Source organism: Sus scrofa, chromosome 3 (assembly GCF_054392235.1).
Source record: "Sus scrofa isolate SSC_HxYL_T2T_F1_AM1 chromosome 3, Sscrofa_HxYL_maternal_Yorkshire_Landrace_v2.0, whole genome shotgun sequence".
NCBI lineage: Eukaryota > Metazoa > Chordata > Mammalia > Artiodactyla > Suidae > Sus > Sus scrofa.
In genome coordinates this window covers 102,398,621-102,426,541 of record NC_139385.1, presented here as the reverse complement: position 1 = coordinate 102,426,541, position 27,921 = coordinate 102,398,621, and the positions used below count along the sequence as shown (strand labels likewise).

The 27,921-nt window shown below is 36.3% G+C and overlaps 1 protein-coding gene across 50 annotated transcripts in view; it reads right to left on the bottom strand.

Moving 5' to 3' along the window:
* The window catches only part of NRXN1 (neurexin 1), a 1,114,648-nt gene that overhangs the window by 675,122 nt on the left and 411,605 nt on the right, over nucleotides 1-27,921 (bottom strand). For 20 of the 50 annotated variants that reach the window (XM_085019304.1, XM_085019308.1, XM_085019310.1 and 17 more), the window contains 2 exons: nucleotides 16,925-17,226; nucleotides 13,627-13,788 (listed from right to left, as the gene is read on the bottom strand). In XM_085019304.1, coding sequence (XP_084875430.1) covers nucleotides 13,627-13,788; nucleotides 16,925-17,226 — 464 coding nt within the window. Of the gene's footprint in view, nucleotides 1-13,626; nucleotides 13,789-14,795; nucleotides 14,841-16,924; nucleotides 17,227-27,921 lie in introns of all 50 variants that reach the window. The other 30 variants (XM_085019301.1, XM_085019303.1, XM_085019305.1 and 27 more) reach the window with 2 other exon arrangements.

The following is a 27,921-nucleotide window of genomic DNA, read 5'->3' as shown; positions in this document are numbered from 1 at the left end:
GGAAGTCATATCCTGTCATCATTTTATCCCTTTTCAACTTTATTTCCTCCATTTTTTATCCAGCATCATTGTTCACCTCCCTTCCATGCATCCTTTCCCTAGTCACACTGATTACCCCAGACATCGGGCTTTTACAAGTATGCCCTTTCTCCATCTTTTCCTCTGTCTCAATTCTGTATCTCATGTCCTGTTCACTTGGAGATATACTACTTTTCTCTCAATACTAAGCTCAAATATTATCTCCTTGGGAAAAACATTTTTTTCTTGACATTTCTTGACCATCTTCCATACACTGTATTGCCTTAGAAAATAGCACAAACCTTTGTTGTAGGTTTCATCTGAACCACAGAACATAGAAAATTAGTCAAGTAACTATTTTCTCAGATCTCTCAATGATGATACATAACAAGCCCTATTACATACAATAGATGTCTTAGGACAGTAGGGCTTAATATTCTTAAGAATCCTGAGGGGATCAAGCACTGGTATAATTATAGTATCAACAGTGTTATGGTAGAGATAAGCCCAAGGCTAGGTAGAAAAGCAGAATGACCTAATTACCTATGTGTTTGTTTCCTCTGTACCATGTCTTACTCATTTTGATCCTCACTCGGTATTTCACACAGGTTCATTTCAGGGAGGTCATTTAATACACTTTTGTTGTTATCGTTGAATCAAAAACAATGGAATTCATTTTTATGGTTATGTGTTTTCAGCCAAGGTAATGCCAGCCAAGGTAATGCCAGCCAAGGTAATGCCAGTTGTCCATATTTGTACATCAATCCAACATCTACTCAGTGCTAGGGACATAGCTGGCACCCAGAGAGGACCAGGTGAATAAATGCATAAATTTGTAAGGATTGTTACTCAATAATAATAAATACTAAAGTACTTAACGAAAAACTAATATAAACGTAAAAGTCTTTCTATTTCTTAAACTACATTTCTGGGTATCCCACTTAGAATTTAATTGCTTCCTGTGTTATGTGTATTTCCAGGACAGAAAGAAAGAGTTGCATTAAAAGTGCAAGGAAATTTGTATGAAGTGAAAAAGGGCTGCATTTCCCAGGGTGAGGATGAAGGTCAGTGGTGGTAACACCGGTGTTATTCTAATCAAATAGAGCTGAAGAAATTCAACTTGAATATATTTTCAAGAACAAATAGCCTCTAATTTAAAAATTGAATTTAGGGGAAGATAGTGGAGAAAGCTATAAAATTCTGGTGACCCAAGGAAATTTTAAGGGGGTCTGTGATAACTTCCTACTGCAAAGTCTGTACCCACCTCACTTCAGACAAAGTTATCTTTTTATAAGCATCACATAAGCACACACTTCACACTCTTCCTGGGCTTAATGTTTTTCCCATTTGTGTCAGCTAAAAGCATCTCTGTGTTCATTTAATCACCAACAACATTTTAGGATGAGTGTGCTTCAGCTTAGAGAGGAGCCATACTTCTTAGCTACCTCTAGGGGGCTCTTATTAAAATTCATGTTGCAGAAGCAGCATTTCCCTAAATGGTTCCTTAATGCCTCAAATCCCCAACTGTCTAATTTATATCCAAGGAAGAGTTTCCTTCCTTTAGGGCATAACCCATTACATTACAAAGTTGTTAAAATGTAAATAAATACAGAGAAATCTGTTTAAGTTAGCAAACTGCAGTAAGGTAAAATAATCCTGAATAAACCGTGGCCTGAAAAAATGTAGAATATATATGGAAAATTCAGCATAAGAATATTGCCATGCAAAAAATAATAATTAACCCAAGTAAATCTGAATAAGGAGATTTTCAGCACTTTTTCAAGGGAACAAATTTTGCTATGAAAGCATTAAGCAAAATCAAATAAATGTTAGGAGACCTGGTTTAAAACTGTTATTAAAACACATAGGCATTTCACTTTAATGGTCATGGACTTAGTTCCAATTATTTCAGAAGAAAAAGGTTATTGCTTGGACAGTAAGTACAACTCATCCCATATCCGCCTCTAAATTTAGACTGTTGGACGACTGGCTCTGCATGTGTCCTGATAGTTTATCTACTCTCAGTGAAATCGGATGTGAAGATCCTGATATCTGTCTCTGGAAAAAACCCAGCCCATGCAGAGGCCTGGAGAGAACTAAGACTAGGAGAGTTTTCCCAGGGTCTTGTCACTTTGAGATGCTGAGACTCTGGCTATAAACCTCAGAGTCACTACTGAGTTAGTTACTAAGTTGCACATTTTCTTCTTCTCTCTCTCTCTCTCTCTCTCTTTTTTTTTTTTTTTAATGGCCACACCTGCCACATATGGAAGTTCCCAGGCTAGGAATGGAATCAGAGCTGCAGCTGCTGGCCCATGCCACAGCAACAACAATAGAAACTGCGGGATCCCAGCTGCATCTGCAGCTTACACCACACAGCTCATGACAATGCCAGATCCTTAACCCACTGAGAGAAGCCAGGGATCAAACCCACATCCTCGTGGATACTAGTTGGGTTCAGTAACCCTCTGAGTCACAACAAGAACCTCAATTGTCTTCTATTTGAATATATCTAAAAAAAAGGGTCTGAGTTGCACTGGAGGTGCATTCTAGCCTAAGTTCATTGGTCCTGTTTAATGCCAATAGTAACATGATTGTCCATCTTATAGTCAATGATATCAATAAAATATTGTGGAGGTGCTCCAGCTCAGTAATTCTCCAACTTTAATTTGCATATGAAATTACCTGGGGATCTTATTAAAGTGTAGATTCTGATTTAGTAGATCTGGGGAGGAGCATGAGGTTTTTCATCTAACAAGCTCCCAGGTGATAGTGATGCTGCTGGTTCACAAGCCATGCCTTGAATAGTAAATCCCTAAATGGGTAAAGGGTTGTTGCTGGGCTTTATTTCCTTTTAAGCTACCTAAAAACTACAGCTTTTAGTCACATGCTATTGTTTAGAAGTTGTTCTATATAAATTCTATGTAATTCTATATAAATGTCTTGATTAATCCATGAAAAATTAAATAATTATTAAATAATAGCTAAAAGTAACTTTAATGAAGGATTGATTTCAATTGTTGGCAATTGTACCTTTTAGTCTGGAGACCTTAGAGAAGAAAATGTTAACAGATAAGGTCAATTTACTCTTTCAAACAAACGTTTAAGTCTCAAATATGAGACTCTGCCTTGTCTTCAGCTGGTGAATACAGGCAGGGAACACAGTGGCTGTGTTTGAAAAATAATGTTTTGTGACATCTGATGATGATGATAAAACCCTTAAAAAGTAAGAAAGTACTTGCATTAAAAAATTAAAAATGACTATTAAGTGACTATTTCCAAGTATTAACAAGATACCAATACTTTTCTAAAAATTCTGAGTTTCTCAGTCATCTTTACTAATTTTTGATACATTGGAAGGTGGCTGTTATAATTCAGAAGAACAAAAGAGGAAAGCACACTGGCTGGAGTCAGTGAACAGAGGTCTTCTTCTGGATTCTTTTACATGTGAGTGATATGGCCTTGATGGTTTTATAAATGATTTGTGACCTCCAAGTCAATTCAATCCCCCTCCAAAGCTGTTAGGATAGTTCAATGAACTAATTTTTAAATCAAGATGATATGTGCAAAATCTCATAAACTCATCTACAATCAGGACAGCCCTCATATTTTGTAGAGTCCAGCGCAAAATGGAAATGAGGGGCTCCTTGTTCAAAAGTTATGAAGAAGTTCAAGGTGGTGACAGGAAGATATCAAACCAAGAGCAGGGTCTTTCTACGTGTGGGGGGCCCTATTGGACCACATAGGTCACACATCCATGATATATATAGGTAAAGGTCATATCCCTGTCTGCAATATAACTGTAGTTAACACTCACCACTTATTGAAATATTACAGTATAGCAGCATTATGCTGAGTACTTCAATTATATAGTTTCACTTAATCCTTTAGAGGGAAGAAAAATGAAGTGCAAAAACATGACATTACTTTCCTCAGGTCACACAACTACCAAGTATAGGAAGCCAGGATTTGAACCCAGGTCTGTCTAACTCCAAAGCAATTCATCTTAACTAATTCAAGGGAATACCAATTTATAATTGGCTACTGTCATCCCTATTTGATTCAAATTTAGAAACTAAGATTCAGAAAAATATGTATGTTTGAGGGATAATTCATGTATTATGACCCTGATTACATGACCTATGTCAACCCAATTTTCATTTCCTGGTACTTCACACAGGCCCTAGTATATAAACTGAACACTCAGAATCACCAATTTCTCTGTGTGCTGAATATTTACTCAACAAAAATAAAAATCTCATTTTCCTATTATTTAAAATCACGTTTCTGAATGCTAAAATAATTATTTTCATTTTAAAGTAATTAATCTGTTTTAAATGTGTTTCAATAGTGATGATTCTCCTGGAAAAAAAAAAAAAAAGACCAATTACCATGCACAGGAATAATTTTCTTCCAAACACAACACCTGATCTGAAGAACTAAGACAAGAGTATATCATCTCATAATAGAAATTAAGATGAAAACCAAAGTATTCACTTTGTTTTGGATGGATATGAGATTTTTAAAATATGGCTCAAACTTGGTAAAGTACAAGTTTGCAATTATAAGGAGATTTTTACCTTCTCTTTGCAATATGTTTTCTAATCCTTTATATCATTTTATCTTCCCTATTCTTTTCTAATTCACAGAGCAGAAATAATTTTTTTTGTGCTTCAGTTCAATATAATATCATGCCCATTACAGAGCTGAGCAAAGAGAGACAGAGAGGATAATTTAGATTACTTTGTCATCTTCTCTTTGAAAGTATTACAGATTGCCTCTAGCAGAATTAATCACAGCTTCTACTGAAATTTTAGAGCAATTTTCCACACCTCACTTAGGAAATCTGTATTATTATTTTCTGTTTCTTTGTCAGGCTCTCTTTCCAGATTCCTAAGTGTGTTGCTTTATTTTTCTATGTGTCCCCAGTATCTAGTACAGCGTCTAGCACATAGTAGGCATTGATCAGGGTGGACTCATTGAACGAACACATGCATAAATGAAGAGAACAATGTAAACAAGATACCCTAGTGGGTGCTGAAATTAAGAGGAAATGTTTAGTCTTAAACATTATTCATTACTGCTTTCTGCTGGGCTAGAAAATGTCATATTCTATAAAATGCATCAATTCCTCAGAATTAAAATGTCATTGAACCCCCCACCAAAACATGTTACGCTAGCTTGATATTGGAAAGCACTACAATGCATTAGGCCGACTGCTGATACAGTTCCAGGCTATGGGGCATCTGCCAAAAATGATGGGAAATAAAAATCTGTGGGTCCGCTAGAAGGAAGACTACTACATTCAAAAAAGCTGAATTCCAGACAAGGACTTACCAGATGCTTTGTAGACTAAAGAGCTGAGTTCCACTTCCTCAGGGACCTGAGCAGATGGGACTCCCTGAACCCAATCTCCAAGAGGAGTGTCCATGGCAAAATGCCTGGTTTCTGCCCCAATTGCTTATTTCTCTTATCCCCAAGGCTACAAGGCACAGACGCAAACTCACTCTTAGCAATCTGTGAAACCAGTACTTTATAGAAATATAGAGAGACTTCCAAGTGTTATTTTGTGTGTGTGTGCATCCTTGTTCATACAGTTGGCTACAGAGAACAGAAATTTATGACAAGCCTTATTTTATTTTCACCCTTGGAGGAGGGGGCATATTCAGACTTAGAGATTAGAGAAGAGGTCCATGGAGATGATATCTCAGGACCACTTAGAACAGTGGGAGAGAAATTCCCCCTGGAAGCTCATATATAACTGGGTATCCAAGAAATATTTCCTCCTCTTTCTCTTCCCAGTTAGATATCCCCTTTTTCCAACATTCTAGAAGTCTAGAAGTATTTCTGTGTTATCTTTCTCAAGATTCATATAAAGTGCCTTTCATTTAATTACACTTTAATAAAAACATTGAGAAAAAGGAAAGAGAGTGAGATTTCATTATGAGTAAGGGAAATAACATAGAGTATTAGCTAAAAGTAAGGGGTCTGTGGTCAGGTTAGTTAAGGTTTGGATCTTAGCCCTGCTACTTAGTACTGTTTCCCCCTAGGTCAGTTACCTAACTTCTCTTGTTTCCATGTCCTCCTTTGTCAAATAGGGATAGTACTAGTGTTTAACTTTTGCCATGAACAGTTACTTCTGAACATACAAAGCACTGGAAAATGATAGGGTACCCCTCTATGCAATTTAATAACAGAAGAGTACCAAAGCTAAAATGCCATTAAGTCCATACACACCAAAAAAAAATGTTAATTTTTCTACCCATGACTCCCTCATCATGTTTGAAATATTGAATATCAAATTATTTCACAAAGTTTCTTTAAGAGTGAATTGTATGTTTACTATGCTATAGATGCCCCTAGGTCTAATGCAGTAACTCACTGGAGGTTATAGATATTACTGGAGAAATAGAAACTGCTTAATATGTTATTATTACTATTCTGGCATATACCAACTCTCTTACCATTTTATAATACCTCTGACTTTTAGCATCCCTCTGTAAAATGTAATCCTAGCCACAATTAGGTACCACAGAATTTATGTCACTGGGTTATGTCTGGAAGAGCTCATCAAGGCAATGTGCTCTTACTAGGAAAAGCACTCAACTTAGCGATGGAAAAGCAAGGTCAGGGTCCAAACTTACCACTCAGAAAACATGCATTCTGCTTTGACCTCAGACTCATCATTTGCATAATGATATTATTATTCTTACTATCCCCTCATATAGGTTCTTAAAAAGAGATCCTTAAAAAGGAAAGGGGGATTTCTGACTTAAAAGAAGCTATGGTCTGCTATCTTGAAAATGAAAAGCAGCAAGGGTAATTGACTTCTGTTTGCATTTTTAGTACTGACAATTTATTGCAGCAGAAGAGCTGAAACACATTTCAGTATTTCCAAGATGTGAAGGAAATCAGGCAGGGCTTATAATAAATCAGATTAATGGCACATAAGAATTTGTCAAATTATTTGACATACCCACAAACTCCATCTTGCTTTCTCGTTAAAGTTTTAAAAGCAGAGTGCCGTATTCTGTGTTTTAGATCAGGTGGAGAAAATTTATTTTCTTCCTAGACTGGAACTTTTGCCCAAAACACTGTAAGTCATTTTGCCTCCTCTCCAGGTGGACTAAACTACACTTTCTCATGAGCCACTAAACAAAGATCCTACCTCTAGGAAGACAGCTCAGACCAAATGCATGATTTCTTGTGTTATAAGAATTCCTTTGCATTATTTTTCAGTCTATTATTTTTGTGGCATTAGCAAAATCTATCTTAAAATGGTCAGTTAATTTGAGGACATTTTACCAAACATAATCAAGGTCGAATTTATTACCCTTAGTTATATAATAATATGGTGAGTAAACAGATATGGCTCTGTATGGAAAATGGCTAGGAAGAAGTGAGATGGGAATGCAAAAAGAAATTCTCTTCCCAAAAGAATGAATGAAGCATATGAAAGGTTAACATAAATGCATTTAAAATGCTGCTGACTGATTAAACAGACTGTGACAATGTAATAAGAGAGGGAAGGCAGAAATTATCTTCAGGTATCAGGAACCCTGACAAGATAGAGTCTGGAGGAAATGAAAACCTGGTAGAAATGTGTTCAATCTTGACTTCGGACCCCCTATGAAGAGGTTCTTCCAACTACAGAAGTCCTCCCTCTTCCCAAGTTACATGATTTACAGACATCAGTGAGGATCTCCTTAACTCTCCAAAGTTCCCTCAAGGACAAATTTCTCTAACAGGTCACAAAAATTGGAAAAGTAACAAAGTGCAAATTCCACCTTGGATTTTTGTCCTTACATGTTAATGACAGGCACTCAACTGTCTGAGTAATGAAGGGAATAAGACAGAACAAAAGGACCTACATTTGATGAGCTGGTTCTACCATAGAAGCGGATAAATGGAGAAGCCTTCACAATCTTCTAAAGTTCTCTGTGTCCAAAGGAAGAAAGGTAGGAATCAAAAGATATTTGCACAAAGGAAATATTGTAGCTCCTTCCCAGTGCTGATACTGGTAAACTGTGAGAATTATATTGATACTACTGCAAATGGCAGAGGGGAACATGCTAATTACTGTAAGAATCAACTATTTTTTTCCACAGTGGGTAAAAAATACTTGCATAAGAGGAGATTTTCTGAACTTCATCCATCTCATAGCACCTTCCAACTTTTTAGTGCTAAAAGTTTCTCAGTGTAATTAAAGGCTGTGCTGATCTAATTAGGTTGATGAAATTTTCAGTAGGCATGTAATTTCCCCTAGCATTTCACTTATTTATGTATTTATTTTTCTAGAATCCTTTTTTAGGCTCATCCCAAGCAACTTTTAGTGATAGCATCCTCAATTTCCTCACACAGGCAGTGTCTCCACTCACACAACTGACTGCAAAACCTCCAGCAAGTACACATGGCTAAAAAAAAAAAACTTGAATTACATCATACTAGGTCATTTTATCAATATAATCCTTTTCTCCCTCTTCAGTTTTAGTTCCCTATTAACAAACTATGTTGAATAATCTTCACTCTGCAGGAAGGAAATAGGTGTCATGAAGCATTTTGGAGGCACAAAGAGACTAAGAAATGTATAATAACGGAACTAGATTCCGAGGCAAGATTAATGAGGGAACATCATGACCCTTCCTTGTCAGTCAGTTGCTACAGAAGCTCTCATGGTCAAAATATTGGGATAGAAGTATATATTAGTGAGTTTTCCATCTATCTTTGAAAATTGAAAGAAAGAAATACCTCTAATGAGCACTTTAGGAATCAACTGTGATACTTTTATACAGAAAGAGGGTTTCCAAGTAGTTTAAGGTGAATGGGCAGGGCTGTAGAATCCCAGCATCTCACTTAGATGCTATGATTTAATTTTCTACAGTATCCTCTAATTCCCTCTCCTGTCACTCAAAAACTGCTTTCTGGCAAAGTTAAAATTTAACTTTAAGTGATCAATAATTCTTAAGAAACATGTATTTCAGGTTTTATTCAATGGTATAAAAAATAGAAAGAATATAAATAAATGTTTCTACCCTAGCATGATTAGTATAGCTTTTGTAAAACTCATATTGAAAAACATATTTTTAAGGACCCATTATCTTCTAGGAATTTCATAGAAGTGGGGTGCATATAATGACAATTTATTAGTTACAATTTTTCCTATAACTTTTTTCACATTTATATCCTTGAAAGTCATTTTTAAGTGATCTCAAACATTTTCCAGAAGGCTTTTGATTTATTTATGATGAACATATAAATATTTTTTTAAATTACTTTAATTTTATTATTATAAATTCTTGGCCAATGTTCTCTCTTGGTTTGAACGAAGTAATATATGAAGTTTAGGTTAGATTTTGCCAAATTACATTGGAATAATTTTACTTTATTTTAAAATCTTATAATCAACAAAAAGTAAATAAATAGATGCTAATGAAGTTTGGTTGCTCCACATGCAAGCCAAGACTCATTTCACATAAGCTTTATCAAAGGTCATATAGGGAAAGCCCTAACCAATAACTGCTTCTAATAAATATTACATTATGGGTTGTTTCATTATGTGGAGTGATTTTTTACTTTAATTGTTAAGGAATAAAGATGTGTGTCAGTGAGAGAATAGGCCATCTCAATATTCGTATCTTGAGTGCTGCTGTTTACAAGAAACAGAGCCGGTCATTCAAATATTGTATTTTTCTGACAGTATCCTGGGTTGTAATTCTAATACTCCTCATGGCTCTTGAATAACTAGAGTAACTAGAACAACTTCTTTAGGTCTGTGACCCATTTCCAAAATAAGGAGATTGGATTGGGAGAATGACTTCCAATTCCCCCAAAATTTCTCCTATGTTCCTTCTATGTTTCTTTAGACACAGTGTTATTAGCATCCCCCCAGGACTGCTCATCCTAAGAGGGATCACATACTGGACCGAACATAGGAATAATGTTAAGAGCCATAAATGAAATCATAGGATCTTTAAATCATTTAAGATTTTTATATAATGTGGAGTTCCCATCGTGGCAAAGCAGAAACGAATCCGACTAGGAACCATGAGGTTGTGGTTTTTAAATTACTTTAATTTTATTATTATAAATTCTTGGCCAATGTTCTCTCTTGGTTTGAACGAAGTAATATATGAAGTTTAGGTTATAAACTTAACCTAAACTTCCCTGGCCTCCCTCATCCAGTGTTGCCATGAGCTATGGTGTAGGTCACAGACGAGGCTCGGATCCTGTGTTGCTGTAGCTGTGTGTAGGCTAGCGGCTACAGCTCGGATTAGACCCCTAGCATGGGAACCTCCATATGCTGCAGGTGTAGCCATCAAAAGAAAAAAAAAGAAAAGAAAAAAATATATATAATGTGCTTTGGGGCAGAAAGCCTGAGAAAGAGTTAAGGAAGCCTCACAGGGGTATAAGAGAGATGTGGTGAGAACTAACATGGCTATGTTCCTCTCTTTTCAGCAACTCTACAAAGCTCTTTCACCTATCTGAAATAAGGTGATTTAGCTCAAGATCTATGATACTTTGTCACAATTTCATTTCAGTAGTAGGAAGAGCAGGGAATTCTCAATACAGAGTAACTCAGACATGGATGGAAACTAGGAACTATCCAAAACCTCTCCAAGTAAAGCTTTTTTTCCCTAGGCTGATTGGGTCCATATCCTTCCAGTCTCTAGTGTATCAGGAGGAAATAAAGTGTAAGAGATTACACATCAAGAAAACACTGGCAAGACTTGTTCCAAACACACACTTCAGGTGGTGGAAGAAAGAGACGTAGGAAGTGTCTGATCAATAAGAGAAATGATCTCTTTCTAAAACCTTTGGAGAAAATAGCATGAGTGGACCTCCTTGCTTGGACTTAGTAACTGATAATTCAACATCATATGTAAAGTCACCTGACTTGTTTTTACTGTAGTGGTTTTTGTGGTTGAAAGGCCAGTTAAAGAGGTAAGTATAAAAGAGATAAGCAACAAGGATATAGCACAGGGAATTACAGTCATTATCTTGTAATATCCCATAATGGAATATATTCTGCAAGAATACTGAATAACTATGCTGTACTTGAAACTAATATAATAAGTCAACTATACTTCAACTAAAAAAGAGAGATGAGTTCTAAAGTGTAAAAACCACTCATTAGCACTTAAACATTAAAGATGTTAATCTGAAGTACAGTCTGAAACTATAGTTTCAGATTAAGGCAATCCACTAAACATAAAAGGTTGTCTGGCCCAAACTAAACGTCAGAAGAGAGTCTCAGCTGAACTTGGGTGTTCAGTGCAGAAACTCTCACTTTTTTTAGGATACCCAAAAGGGCTCTTTATCTAGATCACAGTTTCTACTCGAGATCCTTGGATTCCCTCTCTTTTTTCCAGGCAAGAGCAAGACGAACTTTCTATAGATAAAGCAGGGCCTATGGTTGAACTGCAGTTTGGCCTGTTCATAGTGAAAGTGAAGAAATGGTGTAGATGGCTAGGGGTGTGATTCTGCTCCCACCCCAATTTCTACTACCAGAAGGGGTTTTAGGCATTATATTGTGAAATCTAATTATGTTTCACCATGCTTCTCCCCAAAGCGCACTCAATCCTCTGCCTAATCAAATCATAATTATCTTTCAAGGGACTCGCACTGTGACTCTTCTGTATATCTTTCTTCTCTACTAGATCTCTCACTCATTTCACTCTCTTTCCTACTCTAAAGGGTATGACTGTGCCACAGAATTTAATACCTCATTCCTCACAGTCTATTATGCACTCCTAAAAGTTGTTTCAGTTTGTAAGACACTTGAGGTGTACACGATCTTCTAACAAACATTTCTTTTTTTCTTTCTTTCTTTTTTTTTTTTTTTTTTTTTTTTTTTTTTTGAATTTTTGCCTTTTCTTGAGCCGCTCCCACTGCATATGGATGGAGGTTCCCAGACTAGGGGTCTAATCGGAGCTGTAGCCACCGGCCTACACCACAGCCACAGCAATGTGGGATCCGAGCCACATCTGCGACCTACACCACAGCTCATGGCAACGCCGGATTCCCAACTCACTGAGCAAGGCCAGGGACTGAACCCTCAAGCTCATGGTTCCTAGTCGGAGTCCTTAACCATTGTGCCACCACAGGAACTCCTAACAAACATTTCTGTTGGGACATTTCTGCTGTATATTATGGTAGTTAAAGATCATACCAGACTCTGAAATCAGACTTCCCTGATCAAGCTCTAAGCTTTAATACTGGTTAGCTGTGAGACCTTGCTCAAGAAACTTACTTGCTCCGAACCTCAGTTTCCTTGTTTGAAAAATGCAGATAATTACTGCCTATAATGTGGAGAGCCCTGTAAAACTCTTTGGAATCCACCAGGGACAAAATAAGAGCTCAGAAAATAGCTACTAGTACTATAATAATGATACTAATTATTATTATTTTATTATGCTCACAGAGCTTATTAACACAATCCTGGGTCATGCTACATATTTATAAAGAGTAAAAGTTATTCTTTGGGAAGAGATTAATCCCTTCCACCACAAAGCATGTCTAGATTCAGCCTTTCAGAACTGCATATCCTTGTATTTGTTAAAACTGTAGCTTTTTTGAATCCCTCCTAGGGCTCTCCTATATACATTCACACACTAGGCAATGCAACATCCAATATGTTCACAGAAATGGAAAACAGATAAGGATAATTTGAGCGGTAATTGTTTTACACTGATGCCTACCTGAGTCAAATTAATATAATTAGAATATTTCTTTAAATATACCAAAGTAGATCACTGTTTACCAATAGCACCTATGGCTAATCATTAATAAATTCAAAGTTATTAAATTTTACATATCAGAACTCTACATTATTAAACTACAGCCATATAATGCAAGAGGAACTTCTCGTTCTAGCAAACAAAAGAAATTGACTTAGGCCTGAATGAAAACAAGGCAGCTCTTATGGGAAAATATTTATACAGGTTGAAATCCAAGGATATTCTTGATCCTTTTTTCTCTTCTCAAACCCCAAGTTCTAAACCTATCAAAAGGTACAACCAATAATGACAGCTGAGAATGAGGGCTGAAGTTCTTACTATCTTTTAGTCTGACATTTTCACTCAGGTGAATATAAAGTAAGCTCATTAGATCACAAACGAAACATCCTTACTTCCTTTGGAACATATTTAAATATAGGAAAAAAAATATTTCATCATACAGGTTCATTTTGTTTTTGTTTCATCTGGTCTCTCATAGCCAATTTTTTTCTCCTTTTTTTTTCCTGTAACGCTCAAATAAGTCACCACTGTATATATAACACTTTCATTTACGTAGAAATGAGCAAGGCATTTGGCTTAACTCTAGACCCAATATTCCTTTGTGTTTGACATTCTTTCATAGCCAATATACAACTGCCCATGCAAATCTTAATTGAGAATTACTTACAGACGATAGCAAAAAGAAACTTAATTCCTTAATAATGTTCTATGAGCTGCCACCATCCCCCCCGATCCTATAACAACAACGGTGGGATATTTAAGATTGTGCCCTTTGACTCCACAAACATCGAGTCTTCAGCAAAGGTGCTTTCAGTCTGGATCTGAAATGATGAGACCATGAATTAGGAATGATTCCAGTGATGGCAATATTTACCTCTTTGAGACAGCCCATAAAGTTGTTACTGACTGGTGACCCTGGAAGGTCTGCTGTGCTGGGACTGCCTCCAACATAGAAAAAGTCATCAGACCCCAGCATGGTATAATCTTCTTGCGTGTAGCCCGTTGTGGTAAGAATCCCATCCACTGATATTGTCACCTAGATAACAAAGCACAGGGAAAGGACACGCTATACTCAGACCTAGATACTGTAATCCTGGGATATGCCTGTTTTGTGTTTTGTTTTGTTTTATTTTTTTCATTTTGCTTTTGGCTTTTTTTTTCTGTTTTTTATTTTTTTTATTTTTAGACCTATGGTGGAACCCATTTTCATGTCTGTTTGAGGTTTATGCTTGGATTCTATTCAACTAGCCCTAAGAGAGCTAAACTAGTTAGAGAGTTAACTGATTATTGAACTAGTGTCAGCATCATCCCTACTGCAACTCAAAAGTTACTTAGCAGACACAAAAATGGTGTTAGTAAAATGCTTCCTAGGTTAGTTTGGCTGGTGTACATATTAGTAAAGTTTAGTCGTCTGTTATTCACTAATCACAACGTGCACCTTGTTAACAGAAAAGGCGCAAGCTCTTTCCAGCAACGTCACTGTTAGCACTATTGAGCAGCAGCTGCCCAGCATGCAAGTGCCTAAGTCCATGCCAGAGGGGAGGGGAAGCAAAACAACCCGTGGAAGCGGCACTCGCCGATGTGCACATGCAGGAGGGACAGTACAGTTCAGGAAAGAAAAGAAAGAAAACAGGGAGAACCAAAGGAAAACACAACTGCTCTGTGATGACGGAAAGATGAGTGGGTGTGGCATCTCCAGCATTCCCAAATCGAGTGTGCAGGCCATGCGTCATGAATGGTTTGAGGCTGGCTGAGCTTGCGGTCACTCGGGCCAGCCACCGTTTTATCTTATCCCTGGTTAACCACAGCTGGATGCAAAACGTTCGAAACGCTAACGATGCCCCCTACAGGTGAGTTGGAAAACAGAAGTTGACAGGAACAGGTAAAAAATAAGAAGGTCAACAACAGATGAAAAGAAGGAGGTCAAAGTAAGCAGAAGAGTACCAACCGCAGTTCCTCTTTTGTTAATGATGTCTACAGTTAAAAGAAAGAAAGAAAACACACGGCAAACCCAAAATAAGAAACAATTAGAATGATATCTACCGAACAATGTAGTTTGTTTACCATAGCGTGTCCAATGCCTGAGTGCTTTGTGGAGAAGGGGGGAGAAAGGAAATTAAAAACTGTGAACAGAATAACGATCGTTACTTAAAAAATATGATGGTCTCTACCATGTTAGTACATTTTTTGATTCAGGTAACGGTTAGTAGAATGAAACATTCCATGAATGACATGTTAGTTATTAAGCATGTTAGTAACATAGAAAAAGGGCAAAAAAATTTTACAAGAAAAAAGCAGACTAACAAATAGGCCTCCCACAGAGGTAATATTTTTCCTGCCAGTATTGTTCATAACTTGCTACAAGACAGAAACAGACATATGGCAATGTTCCTTTGTCTCCCTGAGTATATCTGACAGACATTTAAAACATCTAAAAGGGATTCAAAGGCCTAAAGCTCATCAGCTGACCACTGCCGCCTTCTGGCCCATAAGTGACCCCTCCCCCACCCTGGCCCACCCCAGCCCCAGCAAATTCGTAGGAATCGGTTGGCATTGCCCTACTACTCAATTTTACAGCATACAAGGACTCCTCCTCAACTCCAAAACTTCCTTCGGTCATATTGATGGACTTTAGGGTCACAGTTTACTGCAATGAAACAAAGCAAAGATCCTGACACATAGAATGAGTAGAATGGATTTGTTTTCAATCTGTCCTGCCACACATGCACCCCAGCTGGATCACTGTTGTCTCCTTTGAGCTACCAATTCACAGTTTGGTTTGTAACCTGAGCAAAGGCAAATCTAGAAAGTGGGCTCCTCAAGCCCCACCCTTCCTTCCCTGCTTCTCTCAAATGAGCCTTTGGCCTCTTGGTGAGAATCTGAGAGGAAACATAAAAAGGGGAAACCAAAGAGACACACTTATAGGAAACCCATGGTCTAGAGCTACCCTTATGGTGGGCAACTATCCCCAAGGCAGGTGTGAAGCATGCAGGGCCCCTCCCGTGACATTAAGGCCTCTGAAAGGTCTTGGAGGGTCTGGAGAAATCCTTCACTTTCACTGCTAGACTAAATCTGCACTCCTAAACTTCCTGTTTGCTTCTCTAGCTCAGACAGCTTAAGTCTTTCAGAAGCAGGAAAGAAAAGGTTAGACAGTTAACAGCTCAGAAAGAAAAGGCTGTTTTAGTAAAGGAAAACCAGAGACAATCCAGTCATTCTGCAACTGTTCAGAGAAACAACAAATATGTTAAGGATATTAGTGAGATCAGCATGTACTGCAGAAAAATTAGTCACTGTCAACACTTAATAAAATGATACATTGTAATATCATAAAATTTTAAAAAATAACAACAACTTGTCATGTTTAATACATAAGGCATTCTATTCACTTTCATCTGTGTATATATATATGTATACTGTAATAATATGTCTTGGTTAAAAGTATACAGTATATGTGGACCCAGAGATTTACAGAAAAATGGATATTTTCCTAATATAGACACTCTTAAGAGTTTTTAAAAATACAATCAAATAGAAATGGGCACCTAGAAGATGAACTAACTTCTCCAGAGACACTTGGGATTTAACGTAAGTGTCTGTGCTAAAAATAAAAATATCTTCATACACAGAGTCTTTAGGAGATGTGGAAACCCCCAAAGTCATTTTCCCCCTTAGGGACTTTCCTTGTCCCCATTTCCGAGGCTGGGGTGGGGAAGGAGTCAGGATTGATACAATCCCAAATCACAATCACACTGCTGTTGTTTTCTGTTTTTGTTTTTAACTACAAAAAAGGAACTGTGATTTTATGACCCCAATGTGCATGCTTCCAAATGATCCACCATGAAAACTATAATTTAAAATCAAATAAACAAAAAAATCAAAAACGCAACAGAATCACACACATCACAGGAAGGGCATGTCATGGGGATTTCCTTGCAGCCCTCTGAGAAATTGTCATATGTTGCTGTGTTAAAATAGCCTTTGGGCCCCCAGAACTTTCTAGATATGCCCCTGCTCAAGTATGGCAGGAAGATTCGTCATCTCAGAAGAAGAAAAAGCTAATTTGTAAGTGACTCTGAGGAGCCCTATATCATGTTGTTGGGGTTTTCAAGTACCACACACACAGCTGTAGTGAGAAACAAAGCCAGTTACTCTCTTATCCACTGCGCTGTTACCTGACGCAGATTCCTGGTGACTTTCACATCATGCCAGGCATTATCATTAAACTTTCCATTCACGGGCTCCACTAGTGCTTCAAAGGCCCCTGATCCCAAATTAATGACCAGAGAGACAGCTCCATTTTTCAGGGCGAGATTGACATAATCAGCTGATTTCCCAGTGTGAAGCATCAGTCCATTCCTCTGAAGGGTTTTAAAGGACAGAGTTATTTCATCGCTGCTGCTTTGAATAGGGTTTTGAGACAAGTCGTAGCAGAAGTATTCAGATCCCTTGAAAGTGGCAATGTATTCTTCTTTTCCTAGAGGAAAACAGATACATACATGCGTAAGTCAAAAAAAAAAAATTAACTCTAATTAACATTCATGACAGGAGCCCTGTCAAAGGGAGTCAAATAGTGCTGTAGGTGGCAGTATATTTTTAATAAACCTCCTCAGCTATTGGCCCATCAACTGCAACAGCTAAAGCTGACATACTTGAAAATTCAATTAATTTTTAAGTATCACTGTAAGAGCTCTGATCAGAGAAAGCAGCTCTGTGATATCTCCAGGGCACGAATCAGGTAACATAAATGCATATTGGATGGTTCTACTCTGCTGGCAACAATGGATTCCAATGTGTTTGCAACATTCTCTCCAACCAACTGAGGCGTTATTTTAATTCTTAGTGAGACATTTATATTCAAAGATCTTCTCAGTGAAACGCCAAATATTTCCATCACTGAGAAACCATAACAAATTATCTGGTAAGGGGAAAACAAATAATAATAATACAATTTGGTCTGAGAGTAAACAGATCTATAGAGCATGTGAATTTTTTCTTCCTGGGTGGAGGGGGCAGTGATAGAAAGCTAAATGGCACTAGCTGGATTGATGGTTTATTCCCTGATCTCAGCAAGCAGATGGTAGGGCTGGCTTTTATGAGACTGGTAAGAATTCCAGCACATCATCATGGGAACACTATGTAAATGAAATCTCAACATTTTCTGCATTTCTCAGTCTTTACCATATTTAGGAGTAACAACATGGATACCACAAAATGTTAGATCAAACAGAAATGTGGCTATTTGGAAAGAGCAGTCTTTTTACACTAATTAAGCAAGTTTAACCAAAGGAAGAGTGGAAGCCAAAAGCTCCTTTTCTAGGCAATGATGGCATTGTGCCAAGAAAAGTGAGACAATATTGTCCGGATTCAGGTTCTGATAAACTATAAACATAGAATTATAAATGGCACAAGAGAATCTTAATCTGTTTCACTGGTAATACAGCATCTTTACTATGACCACTTGAGGGTTCATGTACCACCAAGGGTCTCGTTCTGACCCTGAGGATTTTATCTCAAGACTATTTTCATTTAATAGTCAAATAACTCTTGTTCTCACATTAGAGCTGAAATCAAGGTCTTAGCTTAGCAGGGCCCAATAACTTGACTTCCTGGATACAGAAAGTACCATAAGCAACTACAGGTATGCAAGGCATGGCACTGAGTAAAACACTGAGCACCTAGGAAATTTCATGAGAGAATGAATCCTTGAGGAATAGTCACTGCCTACTAGTAAACTACTAGTGAAGACTAGTGGTCAAGCCAAATCCACATTTTGAGGCAGAGTCACAGCAAGAACAACCCAATCTATACTAAAGGATCCCTTCCATTCATTCGCTCAAAATACTGGCTGAGCACTTCACAAGCGTGAAGCTCTGTATTAGTCTTTAGAGGTTATGAAGTGACCATGGCTGACCTAAATCCATCTCTGAAAGTCTAGAGTTTAGGTGTTTGCTTCCCTGGTCAAATTAATGTGGCAAGTGTCTTGATATTGGGAGCCAGCACAATTAATATTTCTTATATGCTTAGGAAAAAAGAGTAGGCTAAACTATGAATTTAAGTCCTAGCTTGGCCACTTGTTAATGGCACTGAGGGTAATCACGCATCTTTTAAAATCTCAGTTCCTAAAAACGGTTAGTGATACCAGTCTTTCAGGATATAAAGAGATAAAGCCTGTACAGGCATCTGGCAAAGTTGGTGGATACCAGAAATGGTAGATGTCTTCCTCCTTGCCTGCCTACATAATAAATGTAATAAATGTTCTAAAACAAATAACATATGCCATCTTTATAGTGAAATCTACAATATTCTAAGATCAGAAACAGAACAAGATGACCACTATCAATATACTGTGTTTGAGGTACTAACTAATGTAGGAAGACAAGAAAAATCCATGAGCATTATGAAGAGTGTAAGTGAAAAAAACAACATCATATGAGGAAATATTATACAAATTGAAAGACCAAAATAATCTTCAAAAAACTATTGGGTTTAAGACATGTCAGAAAGATTGTAGGGTTCTATGTACTAGGGACAATCAATGTTTTAAACATAAACAGATCAAGAGATTCAGTGAAATTCCAACAAAAACCTCAATGACTTTTTTAAAATGAATGTGAAAAGCTTATTCTACAAGTTCTCTGGGGGAAAAACAAGGAGCCCAAAATATCCAAGATACATCAGAGAAAGAAGATTAATGAAATCTTCTGTGTAAAGATGAACATTTATTAGAAAATTATGGTAATAAAGATAATATATTAGGATAGGCAAAGAGAGGAAATAATCAATTAAAAATAATCTTAAGCATATATTAAAATGATTTATATTAAGTCAGGCATTGCAAATAAGTAGTCAAATTATAGATTGGTCAATGCTGGGAACAACAAGTTACCTATATGAATAATATGAAATTGGATCTTTACATCATTTTGCTTACAAAAATCAATTCTCCATGGACTAAAAATTTAATCTTGTGGGGTAAACCTGTAAAATTTGTGTAAGACAAGAAATTACAAGACTGAAGTATGGAAGGATTTATTAAAGAGGCATAAAAAGCACTATTAAAATATCAAATAAATCAACCACATTAAAATTAAGGTCACCAAATTATCAATAATATCATTAAGAAAGTATCTAAAGTTGGTAGAAAATATTTTTGTGCATATTAATCTACAAAAGATTGCAATGCAGAATACACAAAGCACTCTGATAAAATCAATTTAAAACAAACAATGAGTAAATGGGCAAGTGAAATGTATAGTAATTTCTTAGAAAAACAGGTGTGTATATATGTATATGTAAATGTGCTATATAAATAAGTAAAAAGATGCTCAGTTTTGTGGGTCTTCAGGGAAAGGCAAAAATCAAATTACATTCAGATACTATTTCATAGCCATAAAGCTGACAAAAAAATGAAATGAAGAGACAGAAAAACTCAAGGCTTTGGAAAAGCTATAGAAAAACAGTAATTCTTATCCAATGCTGATGAGAGTGCTGACAAATTGAAAATTGACCAACTGCAATAAGCACTGTTTGGTTTTATGCTATCCCACAGGAATGTCACATACTATAAAGGCATCAGTCTTTAGAAAATAGTCACCATAATCAATAAAAATAACATTCCCAATCTCCTTCAATTCGTTTCTCTCTGCTCACTCTTTTGACCATTTGATGATAGGAAGTCAAGTGAATTCTGGTTCATATCCACATATATGATACACGATATACAGTGAGATCCACTTATCTGAGGATGATTTTTGCAAAATTTTTATCTCCAGTGAATACTCAGAATAGATCTCTGAGCCAAAAGAAGTTTCAGAGATCCTTCTCTAGCCCAAATATTTAATATACATTATTAAGAAAGTGATGCCTGTGGAATTTAAATGATTGTCAGATTTAAAAAGTGGGCCAGTCACAGAAGCAGGACTAGAACTCAGCCTTTGATTATGCCTAAATATTAAAAACAGAGTTTGGGGGCTTGAAGAGGTTTGGTCTAGTTAAAAGGCTATAGCATTTAATACAAGGGATCACATATCATTCCAAGTATGCATAATTCAAAATAAATTTTGATAAAGGATTTGTTTGCTAGATTACATGGCAGAGCCAAACGGAAAAACAGTAAACAGAGTTTGCAGTTCACTAAAAGGAAAGCTTTGAAGTTATGTAAGCATTAATGATATTTTGCACCATCATATTCCTATTACTTAAAAACAAAAATACATCACTCCTTTTTTATTACTATAAAACTGAGATAATTTAAATTTTCATTAAATGCAACCACAAAGTTTTGGGAAAATTCACTTTGTAGAATATATCAATACCACAAAATGCTGCAAAAAAAAGACATAAATCTAAGCAGAGAAAATACTTTTGCTATGTTCTTTTAAAGAAAGACTATGCATACTAAATGAGAATATATAAATCATTCTATTTTCTACAAGATGACTGTAATTCCTCCAATTCTTTGTCTGTTACCATATAGTCTTAGTGGTTATGTTTTGTGCTATATCATATGCAAATACCAAGCAGTACAGTAAGAATTGTTTGTTTTCCTGTTGAATACTTAAAGAATGGGTTTATGTCCATTAAAAAAATATGTCCCAAAGATAGGCATTTCTAATATGTTCTAAAACAATAAACATCAAAAAGAAATTAGATCCACAGTAGTATATATATCAACAAATACTTATACCTAGGATACATAAAGAACTTATTCAAATCAATTAGAAAAAAAAAAAAGAAAACTAGACAAACCAACAGAAGAATAGAAAAAATAACTTGAACAGATACTTTTATCCATGATAAAAGGATATCCATGTGAAAAGACATTCAACTTTATTAGTATTCAGAGAAACGCAAACTAAACCACAACAAAAGATGAGTTCATTCCACTGCAATGAATAAAACAAAAAAGACAAAATGTACCAAGTGTTAGTGAGGATGTGGAGCAACTGGAACTCTTATACTGCTGGTAAGAACTGCTTTTCTGGCAATATCTTTTAGACATCCGCCTACCTTATGACACAGTAATCCCCCTTGTAAGTATATCTTCAACAAAATGGACACAAAGATCATCAGAAGAACACACCAGAATGTTGATAGCAGCACTCTACCTAGTAACCTCAAACCGAACAGTAGTAAATGCCAATCAATAATGGAATGGATCTATAAATTGGGGTATAGTTACACAATGGAATATTAAATATCACTAAGAATATATGATCTACAACTACATGCAAAAACATGGTTAAAACTCACAATAATAACACTGAGTTTGAAAAATGCCAGACAGGAGTTTCTGCTGTGGCACAGTGGGTTAAAAAGCCAACTGCTGTGGCTCCACTTGCTGTAGAGGTACGGTTTCGATCCCTGGCCTGGCACAGTGGGTTAAAGATCTGGCATTGTCACTGCTGTGGTCACTGCTGCAGTTCAGATTCAATCCCCAGCCTGAGAACTTTCATATGCCATAAATGTGGGCTTTAAAAAAATGCCAGTCACAAAAGGGAACATATTTATGATTCCATTTATATAAAAAATTTTAAAACAAAGGAAAACTAATCTCTAGTATTGTTAAGTCAAGACAATGGCTACTCTTGGTAGAAATGAAGAGGGGATGTGTTAGGAGGTCTTTTTGGGTGCTAAGAATGTTCTGTTCTTGATCTGGGTGTTGGTTATAAGTGTGATTGTAGTACAAAAAAATCATATAGCTGTACATTTATATTGTGCACTTAATATTTATACTATATTTCAAAAAAAAATTTTAATAATTTTTTAAAATCTGGATGACTGAGAACAAAACAAATTCATCTGATAAAGTATTTTAATTAATAGGGTGATATGATCAAGACATTACTCCTATTAATGCCACTTTTATTAGTAAAAACAAAAACAGTAGCTGTAATAATATCAACTATGTAGCATTTAAGAACCTTTCAATGCATATTAATATCTCAATACAATTTATGCTCCAGAACCACTTCATATGATTTAGAAAAAATAAAGATACTTTTATATCTTTATATGCAAAGACATAATTGTTTGAAAGACCGTACTCTAAACATACTGCTTAACAGAGAAATGTCAAGATGAAGGGTGTCTCTATTACTCATCATAGATATGATGATATTACAATATGGTATGATATTATGATAGAGAAACAATTAAAAAATAAACTGTTCAAAAACTTGGAGCATTTTTCTAATATCCTATATTAATTTGTTTTATGTTGCCATAGAATTGAAGGAAGAGATCTAATAGGGTATGACTGGATTTTAGTCCTATTCAATTTTCACTCTTCAAATAACTTAGACAAAAATACACAGTTCTTGCTCATCTAATTTTCTGAAGGAAAGTTCAATAAAAAATTATATAAATTATTGTTATGCTGACTGGATAAGCCAGTTTTGACAAAGTTAAATATGATGGGAATAAACCTGAGTCCTATTCTCAGGCCTAACATAACTCAACTGAATAAGAATATATAAGAAACATGACTTCCCAGATACATCAGACAAAACAAAGCCATACCTGTAGCGTCTTTGGAACATGAATCAACAGTGTGATGGAGACACTCAAAAAACCCAGGTAAGCATGGGTTATATTCATGAAAGTTTGAAGAGGGATGGGATAGTCTTATGCTTCAGTGCTGCTCACCTCATGCCTGTTATCAAATCCTATTTAGACAGGCTGAAATGTGTATATATGCTATGATGATAAAAGGCTCTCAGAGTGCATAAGGTGATGTCAAAAAACCCTGTATATAAAAAAATTAGTGGATATATAACAACATTTTCAAACATCAGGAAGGATGTCCCCTAGAAGAGTAATTCCATGTTATATGGAATCAAGGGTATAAACAGAATCAAAGCATGAAAGCTATGGGAAAATATATCTAAATATATTAAAGACTTTCTAAGAGTATTATCCATAGGTGGAATATTCCATTGAAAAGAAATTTATCATTACAGAAAGGACTTAAACATAACTGAACCTCTTAATTGGATATGGCAGGTGTTCAATCTTTGGATGGTAGATTGAACAAATGGATCTTTTTATTTCTACTATAGAGAACAGAACACCAGACAAAGAAAGGTTAAATGACTTCCTAAATTCACGCAGAAACTGATTCTCAGGACAAGGCCCCTTCCCATTGCCTATGAATGGGGTAAAGTTTCATTAATTTGACCCTATGCTTCCACAACCTCCAACTTCACTGAACTTTACTAAGTGAAGGCTATCTAAGGGAACGACCCTACTTCCTAAGGACAAAGATATCCATGGGCTAGAGGGAAGTCCCACTGTTTCCACTTATTTGAAGAATGCCAGGCCATTTTCCCAAGTCAAGAACTTGGCCCACATTACCGTTCTTGATTATCTTGCTTTTCATAAACACAATCCCAAATCACACAGGTTTATAAGATTTTACTGTACCTTATATTCTATTCTAAAATTGTGTTCCAACAAATTAGAAACTAAGATTAACATGTGAAAAGAATGAACAAAACCTGACATTTGAGTAAGAGACTTGTTCCATTTGTTTTACTACTGTAGAAATCAAATACACAAGAATACTGTGCCAAAAACATCCTTGACTAAACAAAGGTACACACTAGAAGTCTGCATTATTAAATGAAATAACAAGCCTAGCTGTCTCTGACTATAAAGATAAAGCAAATTTAGAAAATAGAAAACGAAAGTCTGCCTATTAAAAATCACATCAGGAAAAATTCTCAGTTCCTAAGAAGTGTAACAGAAAACAGCAGAGTTGTATTTGCCAAAACCCTTTGTAATTTATAAACTAAAACTATCAATTGGTCACTATAAGGAAAAATAGTAGTATTTTAAAGGGAGAATAATTCATGCTTTCCTTAGATTTTCAATCTGATGCAATGTCATAAATCATTTTGAAATTCCCAAAAGTAATTCGACCTGTGGAAAATCTGAGGCTAACTTCTATTGTTTGTAGCAAAATATTGAGCTTTATAAAATATTCGTTTTTCAAGGTTTTATTTTACTCTAGAGTCACCTCAAGGCAACCAATCTGGAAATAAGTTGCCAAGCATCCCTCAGGTAATCCAAAAAAGAGGCATATTCTTAATATATTTGAGGTCATTAAATATGAAAGCTAAAGAACTTAGATATTATTTAGCATAATGCCTTCATTTATTAGATGAGACTGAGGTTTCAATAGATAAAACTGGGGTCATATATTTAATTGGATTAGAATCAAAACATGCATAACCCTTGCCCTTTATTCTAATCTCACGCTCTTCCTTAGTTCCCAGATATTGCCATGGAGTAAGCCTTTAAATCATGACCAAGAACTAAATGCAGATTAAGCTTGAACAAAAAAAAAAAAAAAAAAAAATAGGACAGCCCAACACACTAGTACAACAATTTTCCAGTCCTATTGTGCAACTGATTTGCATTTGTTTAGATAACTGCAGGTGCTGGGAGCCAAACAGGCCACTCCATGCCTGTCTGGGCTGATGACCATTCATTTCTGCACAGATCATATAATACTCAGAGAAAGTCATAAGTAAATATTCACCAGGTGTGCAATATGTAATTTCTGGACCAGCCTCAGGCTCAACTCCCAACAACTGAATCTATGACAAATAGCCTCTAGCACATTTTAACCTGGAGGATAATACCAGTGACACAATCAAAGTAAAAACATGGCTGGTGAATATAGACTTTACAAATAATCTCTAATGTGAACTGATGATTTCTTTGCAAATCAAATAAGTACATTTTATACATATATATATACACACATATATACTATTGTATTATATACAATTATAGGAATACAATGGTATTTATAGCAGATTTACAGATATTCTATGACAACCCTCATTTATCTAAGGTCAGTAAAACTGAGAACACTTGGATTTTAGAGTAACACACTTTGTACCAGGGGAAAGGAAGGGATGCTGGAAATCCATGGCATTGTTTTTGGCCTTAAGGCAAAGAATACTGAATCCAAAATTCACACATGTAAAGCACCTAGTACAGGAACTGGAATTGAGAGGGAGATTAATATTCATTCATGCATCATCTTGGTCCAACTTTTGGATCTTATTCCATGTACAATGGGAAGCCATTAGAGTATTGCCAGCTGGAGAGTGACTTGATTTGATTTATATTTTAAGAAATTAAGTCTGGGTTCTGTGAGGAGATGGGATTCTGGGTTTGTATGAAAGTGATAGCAAGGAGACCAACAGTTATAAAGTTAAAGATCATAGGAATGAGGGCTATAGAGTCATAAACACCTGGGTTTGAATCCCTCTTACATTGTGAGTACTTAAATAACCAGTCATCGTAAAATATCAGTTTTCTCATCAGCAAATGGAGGCAATAACACTAGAAACTATATGACAGGTTGGTTGTGGGATTAAGTAATGCAAAGTATGTGTAACAACATCTTAGGCAGAATTACTAAATTTCTGGCATTTTGGTTTTTGAAAGCTCAGGCTAATTTATAACTTTCACCTAATGTCAGATGTAAATTTCACCCCTCAATTCATAGAGTTGAGGAGGAAGGGGAGAAGGTGGTATGACCACAAACATCTTCTTACCACCTGCCTTAAAACCCAGCTCTTCCAGTATATTGAGACGGAACTGAGAGTGGTCATTGTTGCAGTTCCTTCTGTTGACTGGACTGGTTTCTGTGGTTCACCCTCACTAACTCTGATATTCTCCATATGGCAGACTCCTAAGTGCTCTGCAGGGCCGCCCCACTGCATTTTCCAAACAAAAAGAGAGAGAGATTGAGAATGACCATGAGCAAGAGAGAGAGAAAGAAAAAGAGGTTGATACATCTGGCTCAGCCTGCTTTATCCTCTGGTTCCAAAATGTTATATCCTGATATTGTGATCCCCTGGCCCAGAAGCCCAGCAGGTGGGAGTAATACTGGCCAGATGGCTCATGCCCCAGACTAAGCGGAGTGTCTGCTTGACCCATAGAATCTTAGGAATCCTGGACACACCAGATGTTGAAAGTGTAAGCTACACTCCTTTGTCTCTTTCCACCCTGCCAGTTTCCTTCTCTCCTCAGCAAGGCACAAGGCAGGTCAGCAAGTTTTATACAGACACAATCATGCATCAAATGTGGAATGCAGACATTCCTCTCTTGTAGGCATACACAGGCACTACACATGCTTCTATAGTAGTTTCTTCTCCAAATTATCTTGGGCAACGGAAGCACATGTCTCCTTGGACACTACATTTTCACAGGGTCTATGGTCTACTAATTCTTCTGCCCCACTCACTCATCCACAGTGCTTAGGTAGATAAGGAAGGTGGGAGGTAGAGAGGCAGGAATTGTGTTACAAATGTTTAAAAATAAAAAAATCAGTTTTGCTGTCTTCTAGTAATTGCTGAGGGAAGTAACTGGCTGGTTTTTAGAGGTTTTCTTTAGAGTGGAGGTACTTAAATTCTATTTCAGGAGGCTTTAGCCAATGATTCTATGAGAAAAATTTATCCTCAGCATGTTTCTGTGTACATAAATATCCTGCATATGGTTGGCAATCAACTGTTCGTTATTATTATCATTATTCTTCAGGTAACTTAAAGGACTGTCCAGCAGTTAAAAAACTTTACCAAAAAAAGCTCTTTACCAAATCATTCAATAACCAGAATTATCATTATGTCCAACACCTTAATTCTAGGAAAATTTTGCCTATTTAATGTTCACAAAGTTAAGAGAGAGAGGGACATTACTATTTGCATAAAGGAAGAAAAAAATGTCTCTCAGTTGACGGTTTATCCTTTTAAAGAGGTTTATATCTGGATGACTTGCAAAATGATTTCATGAAATTCTTGTGTTTTTCTTTTTCATTCTCTCAGGGGAAAAAACAAAAGCAAAAACATTGGGCTTAAATAGGATCAGGGGAGTTGAGCACTTATTTCCACTTGGCCACTTTTCAGCTCTCTGCCCTTGGAGACCCCACTTAGCCTCACTGGGCCCCGTTTTCCTCCCTGGCAAAGTGACATGGCTGGACTAAGTGATCTCCAGTGTTTCTTTCAATTCTAAAATTTTATGGCCCTATAACAGTCTTGATTTATTGAGCCACTGTTTCATTGATTCATTCAATAAACATTTACTGGGGCTCAACTCTGTGCCAAACTCTATTACTTTCCTGCTGTCAAAATCACACAACATGCCAGAGTTA